We start from the raw sequence: 20207 nt of genomic DNA on the forward strand, positions 1-20207 counted from the left end.
CATAGGGTGAAACTCTACCTCATATAATAGAGAGGAGCTTTGAGGGTGCAGCTTGTAGTTTACCTTGGTTTTAAAATAATGAAGGGTTTTTCATGCAGTAATTGTTGGCTGTGTTTTTCCATTCTTATTTACCCAAAGAAGATTCTCATTGGTTAGCGAGGTCACACGGGCAGCAAGCAATTTCTGCTATACTGCCTCCAGTACTGTTTTATTTATTTTTTTTTTTCAGTCCAAGAGTCCACAGTTAGATCATATATGACAAGTATGTACATTTCCAAACAAAGTAAAAACCATGCCTTTTTCTCAGTTGTATAGTAACCATCACCAAATATCATGCATCTATGACCATGTTCCACATCACCCCCTGCCAATATTCTATGGCAGATCACCTCGCCCACCTCAGACCAATGATAGTTCAAATTGAGTAGTACCTTTTCCAGCATGGTTTAATGTTTGATTGTGGCTGCACTGTTATACCTGCTGGAGACGGCTTCAGTAGATATGGATTACATAAAGCACATGCATCGAGGACTAGAGGGTGAACTAAGTCTTTAAAGATTCAGCTTTCAGAATGCCATAGTTCCTGTTTTTGGGTTTTATGCAATTAACCAGTTGCCGACCGCCGCACGACGATGTACGTCGACAGCATGGCACGGGCAGGCATATTGGCGTACATGTACGTCCCTAGCCTCCCGCGGGTCGGGGGCCCGATCGGGCCCCCGCCCGGTGCCTGCGGCGGTCGGTTTTCGTCCGGGAGCGATCCGGGACGAGGGGGCGGCCATTCATTCATGGCCACCCCCTCGCGATCGCTCCCGACGAATAGGAATCCCCCGTGACATCACTTCCTCTCCTGTAATGTAAACACAGGAGAGGAAGTGATGTATTCTCTCCTCCGTGTCGGTATTTTTCGTTCCGACACGGAGGAGAGCGGATCGGTGAGTTGCACCAACACTCTACACACACAGTAGAACATGCCAGGCACACTCACACCCCCCCTTTACCCCCCGATCACCCCCCCAATTACCCCTGCCCCCCAGTCACAGTGACACCAATGTCATTTTTTTTTTTTTTTTTTTTGCATTGGTGTCATTTGTGACTGTAATAACTTTTAGGGCAGTTAGAGTTAGCCCCCTTTAGTTCTAATGTACCCCCCTAACCCCCCCAATAAAGGTTTAACCCCGTGATCACCCCCCGTCGCCAGTGTCACTAAGGCTGGGTTCACATTGCAGCGGTTTATGAGAACGAATGTGATTCACACCGCACTGCAGTGCAAATCACATCCGATCTCTGTGCGATTCGAGTTCAGCCATTCGCCGCACCCGCCACACCCGCCGCAAATTCGCACGGGACCCTTTTTTTGGCCCGCAGCAGAATCTGATCGCATGGGTGTTCACACCATGCGATCCGAGTTTGCAGATCGCACTGCGATATGCGAACTGATCTGGGGGTGTCAGTAACATTTCACTGACACTCCCAGCAGTTCGCATAGGGCAGTGTGAACTGCCGCCGGGAGGCATGCGATGCGGGAACCCGCCGCAGATTTGCGGCGTTTCCGCATCGCTCCAGTGTGAACCCAGCCTAATAAGCGATCATTTTTCTGATCGCCGTATTAGTGTCACAGGTGACGCTAGTTAGGCAGGTAGGTATTTAGGTTCGCCGCAGCTTTTTATAGCGCCAGGGACCCCCATATACTACCGCATAAAGCCCCCTGATTGCCCCCTAGTTAACCCTTTCACCAGTGATCACCATATAACTGTTACAGGTGACGCTGGTTGGTTAGTTATTTTTTATAGTTTCAGGGCACCCGCCATTTATTACCTAATAAAGGTTTAACCCCCTGATCACCCGGCGGGTGTCATTTGTGACTAATAACTGTTAGGGCAGTTAGGGTTAGCCCCCTTTAGTTCTAAGGTACCCCCCTAACCCCCCCAATAAAGGTTTAACCCCGTGATCACCCCCCGTCGCCAGTGTCACTAAGGCTGGGTTCACATTCCAGCGGTTTATGAGAACGGATGTGATTCGCACCGCACTGCAGTGCAAATCACATCCGATCTCTGTGCGATTCAAATTCAGCCATTCGCCGCACCCGCCACACCCGCCGCAAATTCGCACGGGACCCTTTTTTTGGCCCGCAGCAGAATCGGATCGCATGGGTGTTCACACCATGCGATCCGAGTTTGCAGATCGCACTGCGATATGCGAACTGATCTGGGGGTGTCAGTAACATTTCACTGACACTCCCAGCAGTTCGCATAGGGCAGTGTGAACTGCCGCCTGGAGGCATGCGATGCGGGAACCCGCCGCGCATTCGTGGCGTTCCCGCATCGCTCCAGTGTGAACCCAGCCTAATAAGCGATCGTTTTTCTGATCGCTGTATTAGTGTCACAGGTGACGCTAGTTAGGCAGGTAGGTATTTAGGTTCGCTGCAGCTTTTTATAGCGCCAGGGACCCCCATATACTACCGCATAAAGCCCCCTGATTGCCCCCTAGTTAACCCTTTCACCAGTGATCACCATATAACTGTTACAGGTGACGCTGGTTGGTTAGTTATTTTTTTATAGTTTCAGGGCACCTGCCATTTATTACCTAGTCTCACTAGTGTACCCCTAAATTTAGGGGTGTCTACTTTCCAAAATGGGGTCATTTGGGGGGGGGTTTGTGCCATCTTGGCATTTTATGGCCTTCAAAACTGTAACGCCCTTAGAAAGCCTGAAGGCGGTGCTTGGTTTTCGGGGCCCCGTACGCGGCTAGGCTCCCAAAAAGTCCCACATATGTGGTATCCCCGTACTCAGGAGAAGCAGCAGAATTTATTTTGGGGTGTCATTTCACATATGCCCATGGCATGCATGAGCAATATATCATTTAGTGACAACTTTGTGAAAAAAAAAAAAAAAAAGTTTGTAATTTTCCCGCAACTTGTGGCAAAATATAAAATATTCCATGAACTCAACATGCCTCTCAGCAAATAGCTTGGGGTGTCTACTTTCTAAAATGGGGTCATTTGTGGGGGTTTTGTGCCATCTTGGCATTTTATGGCCTTCAAAACTGTAATAGGTAGTGAGAAGTGAACTCAAAAATTTACGCCCTTAGAAAGCCTGAAGGCGGTGCTTGGTTTTCGGGGCCCCGTACGCGGCTAGGCTCCCAAAAAGTCCCACATATGTGGTATCCCCATACTCAGGAGAAGCAGCAGAATTTATTTTGGGGTGTCATTTCACATACGCCCATAGCATGTGTGAGCAATATATCATTTAGTGACAACTTTGTGTAAAAAAAAATAAATTTTTTTTTTTTTGTCATTTATTCAATCGCTTGAGGCAAAAAAATAAAATATTCAATGGGCTCAACATGCCTCTTATCAATTTCCTTAGGGGGTCTACTTTCCAAAATGAGGTCATTTGGGGGGGTTTTGTACTGCCCTGCCATTTTAGCACCTCAAGAAATGAGATAGGCAGTCGTAAACTAAAAGCTGCGTAAATTCCAGAAAACGTACCTTAGTTTGTAGATGTGACAACTTTTGCGCAAACCAATAAATATACAATTATTGACTTTTTTTTTACCAAAGACATGTGGCTGAATACATTTTGGCCTAAATGTATGACTAAAATTGAGTTTATTGGATTTTTCTAATAACAAAAAGTAGAAAATATCATTTTTTTTCAAAATTTGCGGTCTTTTTACGTTTATATCGCAAAAAATAAAAATCGCAGAGGCAATCAAATACCATCAAAAGAAAGCTCTATTTGTGGGAAGAAAAGGACGCAAATTTTGTTTGGGTACAACATTGCATGACCGCGCAATTACCAGTTAAAGCAGCGCAGTGCCAAAGTGTAAAAAGACCTCTGGTCATTTACCAGCAAAATGGTCCGGTCTGAAAGTGGTTAAAGTGTATATATATGTGTGTGTATGTATGTATATATGTGTGTGTATATCTATCTATCTATCTATCTTCTTATTCTTATTATTCCTCAGTAGCGACAAAGGATATCTGTTCATTTTGTATGCACGTCTTTGCAAACCCAGGTGCTGAACATAGTTTGGAAGGAATGCAGCCGCTCCTCCCACTACAGGCTGGCTGCTAAAAAATGCAGAAGTGTAATGGATATAAGACCAGTCGCCCAGCACAAGCAAAAAGATCAACAGTGACTGGTCTTTATTACAGGATACCCCTAGATTTTCACGCTGGATTACTGCACAGATCTAGAAAAAATACACAAAGCATAAAAAGTAACAAAGGAACCGCACACTTAAATCATAAATGACATAGCCTCATAGTGAATAAATGCATCTTTATTTAAATTATAAAAAAAATACATAATTGTTAAGTAAATGTTTTTTGGTTATTGATATACGCAGGTTTGGAACCTATTTGGTTCCTATATCTTTCTTTTAATGCACAAAACGTGCCATGAATGCTCATACCTCTTGTGTTTAGACAATGGGGCTTATTTACTAAAGGCAAATCTACTTTGCACTACAAGTGCACTTGGGAGTGCAGCCGCTGTAGATCTGGAGGGGGACATGCAAGGAAAATAAACAGCATTTTTGCTTGTGCATGACTGGATGATAAAATCAGCAGAGCTTCCCCTTTATTTCAGATCTTCCCCTCCGATCTACAGCGACTGCACTTTCAAGTGCACTTGTAGTGCAGAGTGTATTTGCCTTTAGTACATCAACCCCAATATTTGCTCATCCTGGAGTTCAGCTTTGTTAGCCAATAAATGGTATCACTTAAAATTTTAACTTTCTGCAAGAATTGATGACTCACACGGCTGCTGACTAATGAGGGTAAAGTACTACAGAATGTAAATTGCCACCCTCCCTGACTAAACTAGGTCTTCTGTACCACAAAACTTTGCATTTAGAGCAGTTAATTTCTGGAGAGAAAGTAAAGTTTTTATAACCAGTGTCCACACCTTTTACATTTTTGTGATTGATGTTGATCAACCGCGAAAATAAGTAGCGGCTGAAATAGAAAACCAAGAATTCCAAAATAACTTTTCCAATAAAAAAAAAAAATGGGCATGGCTTTTAAATGTACACTCGGTGAGATATAGTATTTATGGGTTTTTACGTTTAATGGACATCACAATGGAAATCCAGGATAATCCTGAGATCTGTATGAGCCACATTGTACCACTTCATTGGGTTGGCATCGCTATAAGGATAGTCAGATGCTCTTCTGTACCGGGCAATAGGACAGTTAAAATATCTTTGTTTTGGTGCAGACAGGAAGGTGCCTTGCTTGGTTCTGGTTTTGTTGGAATTAATACCATAATATATCAGGAGCAATGTCTGGAGCCCCAATAGAAGTGGCACAAAGGGGGGAAAAAAATTAGGCAGAAACAGAAACCACCATCTACAGTATAAAACCCCATTCACATCCTGGCGTACTATAATTCTGCCCACGATTTTGGAATATGGAAACATCTGGCACTAATGCACAATGTGTGTTTTGGCTCCCATAATTGTTAATGGCACAACAAACGTCCAAAAGAAATAGAAATGGACGCTTCACAGGATAACTCGTGCAAAACACTCAAAACTTGCTTTCCAAAAACAATCTAAATTTGACTTCAAAAATAGGTGCAGGAGTTACTTTAGTGAGTTTTTGGAGCAGAGAGTAGCCTGTTGAAGTGAAAGGTGCTGCTGCAAAATGTTCTGAAACCATGACGCTCTGCTAGATGTGAACGGGGCCTAAAATTTTCCTGTGTCTCAAAATCGGTGTAATTTCTCTCCTACTGCTGAATTTCTCTTATAATATGGGTGAAAGCTGGTTAAATCCTTGTTGAAAAAATTGGGTAGAGGCATTTAGAACATGAAGGCTGAATTCACACTGCAATGCAGAGCAGCTGGAGAGAGTCGCTGCTCTAGCTGCAGTAGGGGCGGAGTGGGGCACGATTCAGCGCATCACATCTCCCCCCCCCCCCTTTTCTTTTTTTTTTTCTTTGAACGTACACTTCATTCACGGCAATGTAGGGCAGCGCCTTACATTACAGTACGATTCAGCATGGTGCACTGCGATAAAATGTCTGTCACCACAAATCGTGTAAATTAGCCCTTTCTGTTTATAGTATTATAATTGCTGTCTATTGCCGAACAAAAGTCCAAGACAAAGAAGCAGGCAGCAGCAAATGTATTTCTAGCATTTATGTAGATTTGGCAAGTTATACAGCGCTTTTACATATTGTAACTGCCCTCAAGGCGCTTACAATCGAAGGTCTCTGTTAGATGCATACACACACTGGCACCAGTTTAGACTGGAACAAATTGAATTACCAGCATGTCACCACCAAAGAGAAAGCCGCTCCAGGTGAGCACATTAACCATCCATCTACAGCATAGCCAGGGTTTACGTGAAGGTGCTAGCACAGATCACATACAGATAGACAATTAAAAGAAATCCAGAATTCGCTGCAACACTTGACCTTTATTGATCCTTCATGCAAATGACATCGCAGACCATGTGGGATACAATAAAAGTTGGCACGTTTTGCAATGATGAGTAGACGCTAGCCACCACCGCATCAACTTTTACTGTACCCCACATGGTCTGTGATGTCTTTTGTATGAAGGATCAATAAAGGTGAAGTGTTGAGGTGAATTCTGGATTTTCTTTGATTGTATACTTGCCAGCATGTCTTTCGAGTACCTGGAGAACCGGGAGAAAATGCAAACTCCCTGTAGACAGTGTTCTGGCCAGGATTCTAACCCGTAAGCCACTATGCTGCTTAAAGACGGCCTTTCCCCTCCATTTTCTCAGGAAGCGTTACAGATTGCAGTGGTGTAGTGATAGCTAGCCTAACACTGCTAAACCCCTTCTTCCCTTTTTTTTATTTTTATTTTTTAAACTTCAATTGGTATTTATGTATTACAGTGTTCACCCTCTTGGAATTGTATATAACATGAGGAGGACCATGTTGGGAGTTTAATCTGGGAGTATGTGGAGCAAGGCACAGGGGGAACTGTGTAATCTTCAGATGGTTTAGTTCATCTGAGAGTCTGGTGTTTGTTGCTGGAGTTCATGTCCTTCACCACTCCGAGATAAAATACTAGATGGATGCATTACTTACAATTTTAAAATGAAGACACAAGGAAACTAAGATGGCTTTTTTGTTAGTAGTCAGTAGGGGGGGATATTGCTCTACTCAGCCATATTATGGAAATGCACACAGTACCTAATAGCTAAACCTTTTCTTGTCGCTTTTTTCACCTAAAAATCCTAGAAGGGCATTTTTTATTTTTTATAATCATTGCATTTACCATGGGAAGTAATAAGTGTGTTGTGCTATGCAGTTATCTCCATAACTTCTGTTACTTGGTCACAAACAGGCAGTATTTGCGGGGCTGTGCTGTGTGCAGTTTAAAGTATGAAACAAATTTCTCAAATATTTGAAATGCGATCCTGCGTGTCTTTTCTCTGACTTGACTCATTTGGACTCGTGAATTAGTATTCCCCATTTCTACTCCCATTGCCTTTGCTTTGGTTGTGTTGGCTAGGATACAACACAGCACATATGAGTGAAGTGCATTTTTCCCTATTTGACTGATTTTCGTACATTTTTAAAAAACTGTGTACCCACTTAAGCCCCTGTATAGTTAACCCCCTTAATGACAGACCATTTTTTGTGATATGGCTTTCTTTTAGCGGTATTTGATCACCTCTGCGTTTTATTTTTGCGCTATAAACAAAAAAAGCAACAATTTTGAAAAAAATACTTTTTGCTACAATAAATATCCCTCCAAAAAAACAACAAATTTCTTCCTCAGGCCGAAATGTGTTTTACATATTTTTGGTTAAAAAAAAAATCTTAGTGTATATTTATCGGTTTGCGCAAAAGCTATAGTGTCTACAAAATAGGGGATATATTTGAGGCATTTTTGGAATTAATTTATTTTTTTCCTAGTAATTGTGGCGATCTGCTTTTTTTTTTTTTTTTTTTTTGTTTTTTTTAATAAATCGGGGCAGCAACATTGCAGCAGACAAATCAGATACTGTTGACACTTTTTTTGGGACCCTTGACATCTATATAGTGATAAAAAAAACACTGAATACTGTATAAATGTCACTGGCAGGGAAGGAGTTAACGCTAGGGGTTGATCAAGGGGTTAAATGTGTTGCCTAGAGAGCGTTTCTAACTGGGGAGGCCATGGGACTGCCTGGGGGAGTAGATCGATCATTGTTCCTAAGCCTTAGACCAGTGATGGTGAACCTTGGCACCCTAGATGTTTTGGAACTACATTTGCCATGATGTTCAGCTACACTGCAGAGTGCATGAGCATCATGGGAAATGTAGTTACAAAACATCTGGGGTGTCAAGGTTCACCATCCCTGCATTAGAACATGGAAGAAACACCTGGTACCAAGGGTGCAGTGGTGGTCCCCTTTATCTTTTGGTTCCTAGATAGTAAATGGGCATGGTAACACTGTTTATTTTAAGCATGGAAATAAATTTAGCATGTTACAAAAAAAATATCCATATGTATGTTAGAAAAAGGAACGCTCACTATGTACAAAAAATAGCTTACTGTAAAACTTATGTCACATTGCCCCAATATGTTTCATTACCAGCAGTCTGAACGCTTTGCTTTTCATCAGTATTTTTGAAAATAATATGAAAAGAAGAACTTTCAGATGTTGTGGTTAGTCAGGCAATGATGCACCCACATTGAAGATGCTCTATTATTTGGTTATTTAGGTTATAAAAAGACAAACTGTATCTCCATCAGGTTCAACTTAAAATAAACGGCCTTATTTATTTTTTAACATGATCATGGCAGTCTGATACATACCTGGATTAGCACTGTATTTTGTTATTATAAGTGTGTGTGTTTGTTTTTTAGAATATACAGTGCCTTGCAAAAGTATTCACCCCCCCCCTCCCCCCCTTGCCATTTTTTGTGTTTTGTTGCCTCACAGAAATTAACATGGATTGTTTGAGGATTTGCATCATTTAATTTGCAGAACATGCCCACAACTTTGAAGATTTTTTTCATTTTTTTTTTTTTTATTGTGAAGCAAATAACAAATAGGACAAAATAACAGAAAAAGTCAATGTGCATAACTATTCACCCCCTAAAGTGAATACTTTGTAGAGCCACCTTTTGCGTCTATCACAGCTCCAAGTCACGTTGGATAAGTCTCTATGAGCTTGCCACATCTTACCACTGGGATTTTTGCCCATTTCCCCTTACAAAAAAACTCCTTCAAGTTGAATGTATGGCATTTGTGAACAGCCATCTTTAAGTTTGACCACAGATTTTCTATTGGATTTAGGTCTGGGCTTTGACTAAGCCATTCCAGCACATTTACATGTTTCCCCTTAAACCACTCAAGTGTTGCTTTAGCATTTTGTTTAAGGTGAACCTCCGTACTAGCCTCACATCACACACAGGACCTGGTACAGGTTTTACTCAAGAATATCCCTGTATTTAGCACTATCTATCTTTCCCTCAACTCTGACCAGTTTCCCAGTCCCGACTGCTGAAAAACATCCCCACAGCATGATGCTGCCACCACCATGTTTCACCCAAAAAACACGATGATGTTTTTTGGGTGACGGGATGTGTTGGGTTTGCACCAGACATAGCGTTTTTTCAGATGGCCAAAAAGTTACATTTTTGTCTGACTAGAGCACCTTTCTCCATACGTTTTGGGAGTCTCCCACATGCCTTTACGCAAACTAAAAACATGCCATTTTGTTTTTTGCTGAAAGTAATGGCTTTCTTCTGGCTACTCTGCCAAAAAGCCCAACTCTATGGAGCGTGCGGCTTATTGTCATCCTATGTACAGATACTGCTGTGGAACTCTGCCTCTCTGATTAATGCCCTCCTTGCCCGGTCCGTGAGTTTTGGTGTGCGGCCGTCTCTTGGTAGGTTTTCTGTTGTGCCATGTTCTTTCCATTTAGTTATGATAGATTTGATGGTGCTCCTAAGGATCATCAAAGATTTGTTTTTGTTTTTTATAACCTAACCCTGTCTTGTACTTCTCAACGATATTGTCCCTTACTTGATTGGAGAGATCCTTGGTCGTCATGGCAGTGTTTGGTTAGTGGTGCCTCTTGCTTAGGTGTTGCAGCCTCTGGGGCCTTTAACAAAAGTTGTGTATATGCAATGACATATCATGTGACACTTAGCTTGCACGCAGGTGGACATAATTTCACGAACTATGCCACTTCTGGAGGTAATTGGTTGCACCAGAGCTTGAGCAGGGTGAATACATGCGCACATACCAATTATCAGTTTTTTATTTCTAAAAAAATAGTTTTATGTATATATTTTTCTAACTTCCCCAATTTAGACCATTGTGTTCTGATCCATCACATATAATTCAGATTAAAAAAACATTGAACTAAAGGCTGTAATGTAACAAAATGGGTAAAATGCCAAGGGGGATGCCTACTTTTGCAAGGCACTGTAGTTTTGCATGAAGTGGTTAAAGAAATGAGACTGAACCGATGAAACAATCCGTCCGCATGTGTGAAAGGAGCCTCGGGCCAAGTTCACACTTAATCATTTTGTAGCTCGAAGCTCAAAAACGCTCAAGCAAAATACCTTTCATTTCCAAGGACCCTGGTCACATCTGAGCATTCTGTTGCTTGTAGAAAAATGCCTGATGCTCCAAAAAGTACATGAGCTTTCAGGCAGAACTGAGCATTTTTGTCCCCATAGACTTCAATGGGAACTCCCGAAAATGCTTGATTTGAGTTTTATTCAGTTTTTTAGCCTATATTAACTGTTCTCCACCCTCTTGTGAATTCCATTGGCTAAAACAGCAGCTTTCTGAGACTTGTAAGCATTCTATCCAAGTTCCTGGGCAGCAGAGAGAATGTTTTTGTGGGTGCTTTAACCACTTGCCTACTGGGCACTTAAACACCCCTTCTGACCAGACCAATTTTCAGCTTTCGGTGTTCTCACACTTTGACAATTACCCAGTCATGCAACACTGTACACAAATTCATTTTTTGTCTTTTTTTTTCCCTTGGTGGTATTTGATCACCTCCTGGATTTTTTATTTTTTGTGCTATAAATGAAAAAATAACAAATTTTGAAAAAAAACAAATATTTTTCTTTGTTTCTGTGATAAAATTTTTCAAATTATTATTTTTTCTTCATAAATTTTGGCCACAATTTATACTGCTACATATCTTTGGTAAAAATAACCCAAGTTAGTGGATATTATTTGGTCTTTGTGAATGTTAGTCTACAAGCTGTGGTGCGAATCACACAAAATTGATCACATCCGATGTACTGGTGGCCGATCTCATTTCTTGTTACCCGAACAAGCCAGGAAAGTACAAATACCCCCCAAATTACCCCTTTTTTGAAAGTAGACATTCCAACGTATTTAGTAAGAGGAATGGTGAGCTTTTTGATGTTGTCATTTTTTTCCCACAATTCTTTGCAAAATGAAGATATTTTTATTTTCATTTTTTTCCACAAAATTGTCATTGTAATAGGTTATTTATCTCACGTGGCATGTGTATACCACAAATTATGCCCCAAAATAAATTCTGCTGCTCTTCCTGAGTATTACGATACCGCATGTGTGCTACTTTTCCCAGCCTGGCCACATAGAGAGGCCCAACATGTAGGGAGCGCCATCATGTGTTCTAGGAACATAAATTACACATCTAACTTGACTACCTATTACACTTTTGAAGGCCCTGGAGCAGCAGGACAATGACTCGTGACACCGACATGTCACTGATGACAGATGCCACTAATACATGACACGTGACACTGACAGATGCCACCAATATGTGGCACTGATGACACGTGACACTGATGACAGATGGCACTGTTACCTGGCATTGATGGCACGTGACACTGATACGTGTTACTGATACGTGGCACTGATGACAGATGGCACTAATATGTGGCACTGACACGTGACACTGATATGGCACTGATGACAGATGGCACTATCTGGCACTGATGACAGATGGCAGTGGGGGCAGATGGCAGTGGGGACAGGTGGCAGTGGGGACAGATAGGCACTTTATTTTCATTTTTAATTTTTTTTTTTACATTAATCTCTGCAGCGGTTCATCTCTCCCTCCTCACACACTGTCTGTGTGAGAAGGGAAAGCCGGCGATGAGAGATGATCTCATATGTTTATATATGAGATCATCTCTCATTGGGCACGCCGATCGCGGTGTAAACGGCCGCTGTGATTGGCCACTTACAGCGATCTGTGACTGGCTGTGTCCGGGGGGGCACGGCCAGCACAGAACTTCCCCTATGCGTGCCCAAGGCGGTGCGCAGAGGGGGAAGTTAAAGGGAGGACCAGGGATGCCCTCCCGGCAGATAGCGTCCGCGCTGTATCCATCTTTTGGCTATAGCGTGGGTGCAAAGTGGTTAAAGGTTCTCATGAGTCTTTGAATAAAATTATTTTTCTTTATTTGCATAGAATATTGGACAATTAATTCACAATGAACATAATTTATTAGTTTATATTTCTTCAGGGAACTTTACATTAATCCAATGTGAATTGTTCTAGTTAATTTGTGTGGTGTAAGCAAATTATATTTTCTCTATTTCAGGTACAGTAGATCAATTCCCTATGTATTACAGTATACTATTTTTATTTATATTGTAGATTAGCGAGGAAGAGAAGAAGCAGCATCATGATGATCTGATAAATTCCACTTACGGTTTAAGCTCAACTAAACTAGAAGACCTTGAGTTTTACAAGGTAGGTAATTTTGTGCGATCATAGTTAATAAAATGCAGGAAAAGTAAATCTATACCAAATAACACATTTTAATTTCTTTACATCTGGCTATTGTAACTAAATGGCTGAATGGCACCCTTCCTATAACAAATAGACCCATACCTGTACGTCTTTTGACGACTTCCGTGTTCTTTGTCCCCACACAAAAAGCTGTTGGTTCCACAGTCATTAGACAAAAGGACAGCCAACTGGAGTGGTTCTCGGGCATGTGATTGCTCTTATGACCAATCACTGTGATCACCAATGTAAACTATGTAGGACTGTTTACATTGTTGAGCCCTCCCCTTCCTCTCAGAACAGCTGCAATAGACTATAAGGTACATTTTAAAGAGCTACTGACTACCAATATCATAGGATTGTTTGAGGGGATTTAAAGTGCTAGTTAATAACAGTGGGGTTAGGTGATTTAAAATACCACTTACCATCAATTATTGCAGGACTATTTGAGAGCTTAAAATGTCACTGTTCAACAATGTTATGGGAATGTTTTGGGTTCATCCATGACATAGAGGCATTGCACACAATGCAATTATTCTTACAGGATTTTGAAATGTATAGAAAACTCTCACCTGAAAGTCAGTTTTCTGAAAACCTTGGCTTTTTTTTTTCCAATCCACTGAATTAAGAATTAATAAACTATTTCAAATTGAAATCGCCCATTAACAACCAGTAATATTTGTACCCTGATTCTGACATATCTAAAGGAGAATTGTGCCTTTTAAACTTACTTTTCTTTAAGAAATAAATAAAAATACTACCACATGTCTCCGTCTATTGGAGCGTTGCGCACTGAGGGGGGGAGGTTGGTAAACACCCAAACTCAGGTTATGGAGGGAAGAAGTAGTAAAAAGGCTGCTCTAAAGTTATGGAAGTATATTGAGGTGGTGGAAGCTGTTCACTGGGGGGGGGGGGGTGGGGGGGCTGGGGAAGGGTCTCTCTCTTTAGGGCCCACCCCGGGATCCCAGGACCCGGGGAGGAGCACACGGGGCGCCGGGTTGGGGTCTCCACCTCAAGGGAAGAGGTGCAGACACCAGGATGGGGATATATCCAGGTTGGACGCAAGAGGCCCGGAGATGGGCCATGGGGGGGTGAGGGTGGGGGGTTGGGAGGGGAGGGTGGGGGGGTGGGAGAGGAGGGGGGGGGAGGGAGAGAGGAGAATAACCTATAGCTCAAGATTTCGAGTAAAGGGCATTATTTGGGTGCCAACATGACAATGGTAAACTGTGTGTCGTATAATGTGAGAGGTCTAAATGTAGCTAACAAACGGTTTAAGATACTAAGAGAATTGGAGCAACTTAATGCAGAGATTGTGTTCTTAGGGCCGGTTCACACAGGGGGCGACACGAGGCGACACTACTTGGGAAGCCAAGTCGGATACGACTTGTATCCGACTTAACAGCGCGACTTGGGGCGACTTACAAGTCGCCTCCAGGACAGGGAACTGTACAAGTGAGCTTTCACCCCTTGTGACATCATTCCTGTTCCTGTCTTCTTCCTTGTTCCTGTTTTTGACAGTTGTTCTGTGTCCAAAATGCTCTCTGTGCGTTACCTTATGTCAGCTGTCCTAACAGCTGGTTTGGCAGTACTGATGGAAGAGGAAGAAGAAGAAATGAAGCGGAGGAGGAGGATGGGAAGAAGACGTCGCTACTGGATCCATCCAATCATTGCCAATCGACATAACAGAGGGCAGTTCTGGGCTATGTATGAGAACTTGCGTAGGTTTGATGACAAGTTTTTCAAGTATACACGGATGTCGATCACAAGGCAAGTACATATGCTGTATGTCATTGTCCACTTTCCACGTCACTTGCCACAAGTTGTGGATTGTCGACCTGCCACGTCCCTTGCCACATGTGCCATGTCACTTGGCACAAGACGTGTCACGAGACCTGCCACGGGTGCCACGGGAAGTGGCACGGCTGCCACGGGACCTGCCACGGGTGCCACGGGACGTGCCACGGGTGACACGGGACGTGCCACATGACTTGGCACAGATGGGACATGACAAACCAGAAGTAGTGTGTTTGCTAGCAGTAATTGTTCACAAATATGTGGCCTTAAAGTCATGTTGTAAAAGCATTTTTCAGGAGTAAAATAGAGTCGTTTTCCCCTTCGACATTACCTGTCACAGGTGTCACACATTCCACACTTTGTGTATTGTCTACTTAACACATGACTTGCTACGTCACCTCACCCTAGCTAAATCCCTTCAATCGGATGATTTATATTTGGCATATTGTTGATGCGATAATGTGTGTGTGTGTGTGTGTGTGTGTGTGTGTAGATACCAGTGGCTTATATTTATTATTTTCTAACATAGATGATTAACAAAATTTTTTTGGTTTGTTGCAGTTTTGATGAATTGCTTGGTCTGGTTGACATCCATCTTGAGCGACAGAACACAACATACAGGAAGAGTATCTCATCCATTGAAAGACTAATTATTACATTAAGGTAAACTGTCTTTCTGGTGCGCAATACACTTTGCATCCTCACAGCTCAGCGCTACAATTAGCGTGGAGGAGCAGAGCAGGATAGCTGCTGAGTGTCAGCAGCTCTCACATCTTGGAGGGGATAGAAGAGACCCATTGATGATGTTTGATTATTATTTTTTGTGTGAAGGAGCAGCAGATGAAGCTTTGCTCCAATGCTGCAGCCACCTAGGTAATTATTTTTGACATAAAAAAACATAGCATGTAATTAAATGTAATATACTCAAACATACCACACATTAGCAAAACATAAACTTTTTTTAATATTAACATAATTTTTGAAAAAAGCATCAACAAACATTAAGTAACTTTTAAAGAAATAACATCAGCACATATTGTAAGAAAAATCAAGACATCAATTAGAAAAACTATAAATTCTGGTACGATGGGAAAAAATTGTCACCTTCAGTCGAAGGAATGGGGGAAGGTGTGGGTTGGACGCTTTCACGGGTGGCCATTGCAGGGGTAGGTAATGGATAGGGCATGGGGGCATTTGTGCTTTGGGTGTTGTTGCCATACTCTTCACAATATGGCCTATAACGAGGGGAATAGTAGGGGTGGGTTCTGGGTGGCGGGGGATTATAATAGTTAGGGAAGGGTACTGATGGGGGTGGTGGTGGGGCAAACACTGGAGAGGGGGCAGTGGTGGCAGATCTATAATGTTTTTCTTAACAAAAGCCTGGCGCTCCTGCGGGATTTTTTTGAGCATTGCTGCCACCATAATCCCAAATCCGCTTTCCGCACTCTCCATGTCACTTAACTTGGTATTCATCTTCTCCATTAGTGACGCAAAACGTTCCAAGTTGTTTTGCAATCGAATTGGTCTTCCCGATCTTCCATGGAGAGCGGGACGGTCTGGTTCCTGTCTGCCTTCGGGTTCCTCTACCTCAGCCATGCTGAGATTAGCCGGCTGGGAATCCTCATTTGTTTCCATAGAGTTTTGGCCAAGACTCTGTATTAATGATGGAGAAGGTGCCCCTTCCTCTCCGCTGGGAGCATTGCCCGCCGCAGCACATTGGGCCGATGTACCTGGCTGTTCCGGGTGCGGCATACTGGATTGTGTTCTGCATGAAAGATAGAATACAATTATTATAACCTTATCCAACTGTATAGTATCACTGTCCTAATATGAAAGATATTATCTTACGCTCTAAGATCCATGAACGGCCTCAGGAACTCCATCTCCTCGGCATGGATATAGGGTGCTACTCTTTTCCCCCCGGAACCACTTCGTTGGTTCAATATTTTTTTTAAATAGCGATTGTAGCAATCGCGGAGCCCCTTCCACCTCGTTTGTAAGATGGTCACTGCAAAACATAAACAGGAACATAATCAATTCTTTTGTTTTTCAGATACCTTGCAACAGGTCATTCAATTGTAAGTCTACATTATGAGTTCATGGCTGGCAAGTCGACTATCAGCTATATCATCCGAGACACCTGCAAAGTTTTATGGGACGTGCTTAACACCATGGTGATGAAGAGGCCGACACCTGAAACATGGCGTGATATAGCAAATACATTTTGGAGTAGGTGCAATTTTCCCAATTGCATTGGAGCTATCGATGGGAAGCATATACGTGTACAAAAGCCTGTGGGTAGCGGGAGTATGTACTTTAACTATAAAAAAATATTGCTCCTTTGTACTGCTCGCCGTTACAGATTCCAACTACTGTTTCACATATGTAGACATTGGATCCTATGGAGGTAGCTGTGATGCAAGGATTTTTGGAAATTCATCCTTTGGTGAAAGACTACGGGAGAATCTACTTGGTATTCCTGAAAATTGCCCCCTTCCTGGCACAGCTGAACCTGCGCTACCCTATGTGTTTGTTGCGGATGAGGCCTTTGCATTGGGTGAACACATGATGAGGCCTTACTCTAGAAGGAACCTGTCCACTCCTAAAAGGATTTTCAACTACCGGTTAACAAGGGCAAGAAGGGTGGTTGAGTGTAGTTTTGGAATTCTAGCCAATAAATGGCGCTTTCTACATACTACAATAAGCTTAAACATTGAAAATGCTATAACTGCTGTAAAAGCAGCATGCGTGCTGCACAATTTTGTCAGAGTCAGGGACGGATATTGTTTTGAGGATTCTCTACTACACGAAATGGAAAGTGCACACATCAGTGCTACAAGGGGATCCACTGATGGTGCCACAGTGCGCGATCAATTTAGATCCTATTTCAATTCACCGGATGGTGAATTGCCGTGGCAGATGGACGCCATTTCCTAATCAAATTCATAAATATTTTTACACAACTGTTTTGATTTCATATCAAGTATCTTTTTGGGAATTTTTGAGTACGGTTGTTAACATGTGCTGATATGGATTATTGTTTTTTAATTAAAGTTGTCTGCTATGTTTTTTGTTATTTGTTATTATATGTTCAATAAATTTAATATGTTAAAATTAGGTTGAAATTACTTTTGATGTGGTTATATTGTTCAATCATTATTGTAATAAAATTATCATAGTGCTACACATCAGTGACAGACTTCCCAATGTTGCTCCGTAATCTTGCCCTAGAGTTAATAGGCACCATTAGGAACCCCAAGTGCCATGTGACCTGTAATGAGCGCCATGTAAAATGTTACATGTGGCACGGCACGTCCCGTGGCAGGTCCCGTGTCACCCGTGGGAGGTCCCGTGGCACGTCCCGTGGCAGGTCCAGTGTCACCCGTGGCACGTCCCGTCCCGTGGCACTTCCCGTGGCACCCGTGGAAGGTCCCGTGGCAGGTCATGTGGCACATCAAGTTGGTATTGAAACAATGCTTTTTTGAAGCAAAAACGTGGGGAATACAGTTCAGACACTATTAGAACAGTCAATTCATCTAATGTTCATGTAATTGGAGCTTTTGTTGCTCTGGTGTGATATTTTTGATGGCAGGGGGATCTAGGGGGAGGAACCAAGGACTGTTGTGAAAGGGGGCATTTATGCACCGATTCCCTGTGCAAAAGAAGACCTACAAGACCTAAATTGAACTACAACAATCATGCATAGTGAAGGAGAAAAGACATATAAACGTACTTTTTGCAGAGCGGTCGGCCTGTGACAAGACATCCCAGTCTTCGAAAGAGAGTCTGCAGATCTCCAGCCAGGCACTCTCTCTTTTTTGTATTAACTGGTATGCTTTGTCTGTCTTGGCATACAGACACCTTCTCTCCCTAACAAAGCGTATGAGGGACTCATTGTCCACTGGTTCTCTCCTGTTCATAGCAGACATTTTGCAGGACTGAGCTCTTGGTCTGTGTGAGTTGAAGATAAGGAGGAAAACGAAACTAATGTGTATGGAAAGGAGGGGCTGCCTGCAGTGGGGGCTGGGTGACTTCCTGTCAAGTAGCCTGCAAGTAGCCTACAGATGAACAGGAGAGGCGACTTACATTGACATGAATGGGTACAAGTCGCCTAGAAGTCGTTTCCAAGTAGTACAGGAACCTTTTTTAAAAGTCGGAGCTACTGCAGTAGCGTATATTAAGACAGCTCCATTGACTATCATTGTTTTTAATGCAGCGCGACCTGGAGGCGACTTGAGGCGACCTAGACCGACCTGAAGTCGGATCGCAGTCGCCCGCAGTGTGAACCGGCCCTTACAGGAAACGCACTTAACCCATGAAAGTAAAATTAGACTGTATTCCCCAAGATACCCGACCTGGTTCTATGGAGACTCAGTCTCAAGTAGAACAAGGGGGGTAGCAGTGGGGATAGGCCGGGATATCCAATTTATAGTAGAGGGCAGGATGGGAGACCCGGAAGGGAGGTTCCTGTTTCTAAAAGGAAAACTATGGGGAATAAAATATACCTTGGCAAATATATATAGCCCGAATAAGAATCCAATAACTTATCTGAGAAAGATACTGGGAAAACTTTGGGAATTTAAGGAGGGGAGGGTGATTGTGGCAGGAGACCTGAATTTTCCGATAAATCCGAGACTGGATAGTTCGTCCCATGCACGGGAGACGGCGAACATGCAGCGAAATGTAATTAAACAATGGATGACCGAATTGCAGCTGATAGATGTGTGGAGAATACAACATCCGAAGAAACGAGATTATTCGTTCTACTCCCCCGTGCATGGGACGTACACCAGGATAGATTATTGGCTGGTGGAACATCAGCTATTGGAGGAAGTGGTTGATACGGACATCGGAACTAGGACTCTGTCGGATCACGCACCTGTAACCATGAGAATTAAAATCCCAGAGGTAAAGAAACCCCCGTTTACCTGGAAACTAAATAAAGATCTATTAGACGTAGAAGGAGAGGAAACAATAAGAAAGGAGCTGCAATTTTTTTTTGCCTCAAATGGGAAGGACGAGATGGCGGAGAACATACTATGGGAGGCCCATAAGGCTTACATAAGAGGAATATATATCTCACTTGGGGCAAAAAGAAAGGAATAAAAAGGTAAAGGAATTAAGAGAAGAAATTAGGAGATTAGAATTAAAACACAAAATAGAGAAACAAAATGGAAAGGGACAGATACAGGGGCTACAACGGAATCTAGCTATAAAAAAACTAGAGCTGGAGGAAACAATAGAGCAAGAAGTAAGGAGAGAATATCATAAAATAACGAAAGAGCGATATTTCTTGGGAAACAAGAATGGCAAGAGTTTAGCTAGGATATTGAGGAAAAAGAAAGCAAAAAATTATATTGAGAAAATAATAGATAAAAATAACGAGATCAAATATAAGACTGAAGATATAGCGGAGGTATTTAGAGAATACTATGAGCAATTATATTGGGTGAGAAAAAAGGAGACAGAGCAGCAAGAGAACATTAGAAAGAGGAAAATCAAAGAATATATAATAAACGCTAAGGTCCCTACACTACCACAGGAAATAGTACAGGAATTGGATTCTCCTATAACAACATCCGAAGTAAACCAAGCAATAAAAGAAACAACATGAGGGAAAAGCCCGGGCCCGGACGGTTATATAATAGAATATTATAAAAAATTTGGGGAAATTTTGTCACC

The 20207-nt window shown here is 42.3% G+C and overlaps 3 protein-coding genes across 8 annotated transcripts in view; 2 read left to right on the plus strand and 1 right to left on the minus strand.

Annotated features, from left to right (window-relative positions):
• The window catches only part of LOC143989395 (DNA primase large subunit-like), a 79336-nt gene that overhangs the window by 39434 nt on the left and 19695 nt on the right, over positions 1-20207 (plus strand). For 2 of the 6 annotated variants that reach the window (XM_077489514.1, XM_077489515.1), the window contains exon 6: positions 12600-12695. In XM_077489514.1, coding sequence (XP_077345640.1) covers positions 12600-12695 — 96 coding nt within the window. Of the gene's footprint in view, positions 1-12599; positions 12696-14249; positions 15189-16578; positions 17643-20207 lie in introns of those variants that run through there. The other 4 variants (XM_077489513.1, XM_077489517.1, XM_077489516.1 and 1 more) reach the window with 4 other exon arrangements.
• The window catches only part of LOC143989955 (uncharacterized), a 269998-nt gene that overhangs the window by 30457 nt on the left and 219334 nt on the right, over positions 1-20207 (plus strand). The window lies entirely within an intron of this gene.
• LOC143989384 (E3 SUMO-protein ligase ZNF451-like) overlaps positions 15466-20207 on the minus strand; it is a 76347-nt gene continuing 71605 nt past the window's right edge. The window contains 2 exon segments of the mRNA XM_077489500.1: positions 15466-16290; positions 16374-16533. Of these exon segments, the coding sequence (XP_077345626.1) occupies positions 15582-16290; positions 16374-16533 (869 nt within the window). The 3' untranslated portion in view covers positions 15466-15581.

Source organism: Lithobates pipiens, unplaced genomic scaffold (assembly GCF_037356315.1).
Source record: "Lithobates pipiens isolate NorthernLeopardFrog02 unplaced genomic scaffold, aLitPip1_a1.2 Scaffold_18, whole genome shotgun sequence".
In the NCBI taxonomy this organism is placed as follows: Eukaryota; Metazoa; Chordata; class Amphibia; order Anura; family Ranidae; genus Lithobates; species Lithobates pipiens.